The following is a 5,074-nucleotide window of genomic DNA, read 5'->3' on the forward strand; positions in this document are numbered from 1 at the left end:
CCACCCCTTCCACAATTTCCTCAACGTTGGAGGAAATATTTCCATGTTTAATTCTCCTAGCCTTAATGTTACATCAAGCTGCTAACAACTGAAATTTGACAGACAAGTATAGGATAATTAAGAATGTGCAAGATTTGATGGAATTAAGTGAAAAGAACAAGTTATGAAGAATATGAACTAGATTGATTGAAGCACAGGAACTCACTTGTGCTTAAGTTGTGTGTGTGTTGTACTAAAAAATTGGCTTGCACAAAATAAATGAATTACTTTAATCTTCTCTTAATTACTTGAATGAAGAAACAAGAGAAGTGGAAGTTAACAACAGTTCATCAAGCCCACAGTACTGTCTCAGGCAGATATATAGCTCCGGAAGACTTTGCCAAACAAAACCAAGCTCTGTTAGAAAAATCAGCTGTTGCTAGAGTTTTGGATATTAAATCTTTTCCAAACATTAAGCATTACTTATTAGCGAAAGGAATCATTGACTTTGACATCAAACCTCTGGGTGGGGACTTGGTCCTTCTTTCCTTCGAAAATAAGGAATTAATGGAGGGTTTCTTAGACTGTGGCAAAACTTGGCTCAAGGAATGGTTTTTTGAGATTTCACCATGGAAAACATGTTTAACGCCTCAAAAAAAGACTATGCTGGCTTCGTCTACATGGTGTTGCTCTTAATCTATGGACGTCTGATTTTTTTCAAATGGATAGGAAGCCTTTGTGGAGAGTTCATCTTGGCTGATGGGGAATCATTATCTTTATCAATGCTTGACTCTATAAGAATTCTAATCCTAACGGATTCTCCAACTCTAGTAAGCAAAACTGTAGTGGTTGATTCGAACTATATGAGATTCCAAATCAATGCAGTGGAGGAGTATTGTCATGATTTTTTTCCTTCTCCCATATTTAAGTGAAAATCCCACTCTCCAGATATCTTATCGGAGACAAACTCTGAAGATAACAATGATAACAATGATGGGGTAAGCAGAGATGATCTTCTTGGTGGAGATAAACACAATAGTGGTGATGACAATTTTAATGGTAAGGAAGATGATACTTCCTATAATGACAGCAATGGTATTAATCATGTAGAGAACGAACCATAGTTACCTGGAACGCGATACGCAGCGGTTCGCGGTACGGGAACGGGAACGCGATACGCCACTTAGTTAATTTTTGGGTACTTAGGGGTAGGCTTAGTCGGTTCGCTCTTTCGGGACGCTGTACGTTGGAATAGTACTTTGGGTTCATTGAGCCTAAAATAATGATCTTTTTAAATTTTTTATCATTACCAATCTTTTATCTTGTGCAATTTTTTATTTAATTTTGTTAGTTTTAGAAATTCAATAGGATATATTAATATTGAAATAATATAAAGAAAAATCATTAAATATCAAATAAAAAAAAATGAAACTTCAAATATAATTGCATTCCATAAGACAAAGTATAATTTCAAATGCAACATATATTAAGACACTAAAACATGATTGAAATGTAGAAAAGTTCATAAATCAATAATGTAGAAAAAAAAAGCTACTTTAAATCAATTTCAGTTTTTCCTTTGCTTCTTCCCTTTATTTTTGGTGCAGTTATCTTCATCTTCTTCAATGGCCTTTGTGACATCAATATCATTGTCATCATCTAACGATCTCCATCCCATATCCTCTAATTTTACAGCTGAATCCTCCAAATATGAATTTTCTGGATCCATATCCCATCTTTTATGAGGTCCTGTCACATAACTCTCAAAGAAGCGAGATTGAAGGCGAATATTTGAGTGAATAAACACTAATTTATCTGCCCTTGTACAGTTTAACCTGTTTCTCTTAACATTATGAATATAAGAGTATGTACTCCAATTCCTTTCAGCTGAAGAGCTACTAATTGGTTGAGATAATACCTTTTTTGCTACCTCTGCTAGTTCTGGAGTTTCAGACCCATATGTTGACCACCAATCAATTGAATCCATTGTTACAGCATCAATTTGAGCTGCTGGCATGCTGTATATCCCTTTCTTCATATGAAAAATTACAAATTGCTCACGTAAAAGCTTTTGTTCTGCCCCATTTTTTGCTATCCTTTCAAAAGCATCCATAACACCTAAAACAACTTCTTTATCAAGATTTGGAGCCTTTCTAGGTACTCCTCCAGGAGCTGGTGTTTCTAAGTAGTGATGATCATAAAATCTGGGTGTGAGAGCAAAACCAAGACAATGCATAGGAATATTCATCTTCGCCCATCTTTCTACTACAATAGCTTCCATTTGTTCATAACTATCTTTATATTTGTTATTTGTCATTATATCCTTTAATTCTCCAAGCATGCTGTCCATTTTTTCATAAATCTCTCCTAGCTTTGGGCCTTCACCATCACTAAACTTAATCAACAAATACAGTGGCTTAGTTATAGCTACTATATTTTCTACTTCCTCCCAAAATTCATCATCACTAATTGTTTCAGCAACTAATGCACCCATTGTCTTCATTTTCTCATCCCCATTTTTTGTCCACTCCTTCCATGATTTAAGAACAATAGTGGTTGCAAGAGCCTCTCTACAAACTAACAACCTTTTCAACAAGATGTAATGTGAAGCAAATCTAGTTTTTGCTACTTTTAGCAATTCCAACTTTGATTGTGTCCTAAAGATGGATAATGCTTGTGTGTGATTGATAAAGTATTTCACAATGCATTTTCCTCTTTTATAAGTATCATTTAACCAATCAAACTTTTGAGCAAAATCCTTGAAAATTAGGTTGAGAGTATGAACAACGCAAGGAGACCAAAAAATGTGTTTATATACCTTCTCTATCTCCTTTCCTGCAGCTTTGCAATTTGATGCATTATCAGTAATTACTTGAAGAACATTACAAGGCCCTACTTCTTCAATAGCCTTGAGTAAGTATTCAGCTATAGCATGACCTAAAAAAAAAAAAAATTGTTTTAGAATAATTTTACTATAATTTAATGCTCAATTTTCAACAAAAATAATTGACATCCGAAGATATATATAACCAGATATATATAACATTGTAACCTGCTTTTTTGATGCCTAAAAAGTCATCAGCATACATGAACATATCTCCTCGACTGTTAGCTGAGATAACATTAATCAAAGGTTGATGTTTAACATTGGACCACCCATCAGAAACAATAGACACCCCTTGAGTATACCAAGTATCCTTGATCATAGCTAAGTCTTTCTCTACATCTCTTTTACATTCATCTAACAATATAGTTCTTTCTTTTTCATAAGAGGGTGCTTTATATCCTTTTGGGGCATTGTTAATTGCTGTAATCATCTCACAAAATTGAGGATTTCGCAGAACATTAAAAGGAATTCCATTAGCACATAGCGCTCTCATCACTTTTAAGTTCCCCGCATCCCTTTCCATCATGCGAAAAGCACTTGCTATAGGATTAGCTTTAGCAACAATCTTTGTCCAAATTGTGGAATTTTTTAGAGATGAAAACACAACTGATTTCTCTGCTTCTTCAACCATTCTTCTCACCTTGTCATATTTAACTCTATCTTTCATGAGTGCTGGGCAACATTGAATTCCTGCTTTCTTCCCTTGTGGAGCTCCAAAAAAGTGATAGTGAATTCTTGTATATGAGTTGTTGAATTGATTGTTACAATGCTTGCATGACCAACACTTTGTTCCTCCTGAATTCTTTCCTTTGGATGCTCCAATAACATTGATTTCACTCAATAGTGGCTTTGTTGTTGAATCTTGTTGTTTCTGCATTGATTCGTTTTCAATTTTGAGATTTGGTTTCTCAATTGATTCTACATCTTCATTCTCATCACTTGAATCTTGATGTATTTTAATGGAATTTTTTTCCTGATCTGATCTATTTTTTCCGAACACCATGTTTATGTGAAAAAGAGAATGAAATTTTATTCTCTTCAAAGAGTGAATGGCGTGCAGCTTGCTTTATATTAAAAAACTGCACTGTAAAGTCAGCGGCCTAGTTTTCGTATCCTACTCTGTTTCTACATCCTTACTCGATTTGCTTTAATTGGTACAGATGAATGGTTCTATTTTGTTTGATATGTTTTCCTTAATAATATTAAATTTCATATATATTCAAACTCTGTTTCCTATTATTTCTTTAATATAATATCAATTATATAGATATTAATACAAATCAATGACTTTTCCGTATTATATTCGCATTCTGTGGGCAAGGGTCTTTTTCCTTTGTTATAATTTTAATTTTCAATTACTTTTATTTACATTTAATTACCTAAAAACATGGAGAATAATTATTAAATTAATATCTTAAATTATAAACATTATTTAATTATAAAATACAGCCTTTAACTTAAATGGTCCTTTTATTATAATTTAAGTTATTTCATTGAATAACTAGGATTATAATAAGTTACTTTATTATTAAGCAATTAAAATGATTTATATTAATTATTAAACTATTTTAGTCAGTATTTAATATAATACTTCATGACTTACAGTATAATCTTTATTATTGTGATTATATTTAACTACATGAATCGTATACATATAATATTATAGTATTATATGATTATGTGTATGTCTATAAGCTACTTAATACTAATTCATATTTCTGTGCAGTTATTTTTTGAGTAAAATTATAAAATAATCTCTATTTAGTGATGCTTGAACTATTATTGCTAGAAATTGTACTATGAAATTATAATAAATTAAAAATTTGTGATTCTCCACTTGGAGTGAATTTGATTATATTGAATATTAATTTATCTATTTTTTTTAATATATGAGCTAAGTTTTGTAAAGTTTTAATATCTAATTATCTTACAATTTAATTTGATTGGGATATGAGAAATTTTTAATAAAATACCTTACACTCTTATTTAATTATAATTGTAATATTTTTATTATATTATTGTAAAAATTAAAAAGATATTAATAATATCTAATATGATTTAATCCAATAACTAAATATATATCATCCATCTCATAAAATTATATACGACTCTCACTGTCCCAATCTCCTATTTTAAAAAAAGTATTGATGTTTTCATCCAATAACATACTAGCAGTACTTGTTAAAATTAAAGGGCTTATTAATTAAA

General features: G+C 31.3%; 1 protein-coding gene across 1 annotated transcript; it reads right to left on the reverse strand.

The window, feature by feature from the left end:
• Positions 1-1,546: 1,546 nt before the first annotated feature.
• LOC110642122 (uncharacterized) lies at positions 1,547-3,869 on the reverse strand. Its single transcript, XM_058143042.1, has 3 exons — positions 3,032-3,869; positions 2,798-2,916; positions 1,547-2,737 (listed from the first exon to the last, which is right to left on the reverse strand). Exons 1-3 carry the CDS (start codon positions 3,867-3,869, stop codon positions 1,547-1,549), a joined length of 2,148 nt encoding a protein of 715 aa, XP_057999025.1.
• Between the last annotated feature and the right edge of the window lie 1,205 nt (positions 3,870-5,074).

The sequence above is a fragment of the Hevea brasiliensis genome, chromosome 2 (genome assembly GCF_030052815.1).
Source record: "Hevea brasiliensis isolate MT/VB/25A 57/8 chromosome 2, ASM3005281v1, whole genome shotgun sequence".
NCBI classification, from domain to species: Eukaryota; Viridiplantae; Streptophyta; class Magnoliopsida; order Malpighiales; family Euphorbiaceae; genus Hevea; species Hevea brasiliensis.

Excerpts from the sequence above, each read along its gene's own strand:
- LOC110642122 (XM_058143042.1), bottom strand. The coding sequence starts at position 3,869 with ATGGTGTTCGGAAAAAATAGATCAGATCAGGAAAAAAATTCCATTAAA. Across the intron at positions 2,917-3,031 it reads TTTAGGCATCAAAAAAGCAG|GTCATGCTATAGCTGAATAC; the intron begins GTTACAATGTTA and ends TTTTTTTTTTAG. Across the intron at positions 2,738-2,797 it reads CAGGAAAGGAGATAGAGAAG|GATTTTGCTCAAAAGTTTGA; the intron begins GTATATAAACAC and ends CTAATTTTCAAG.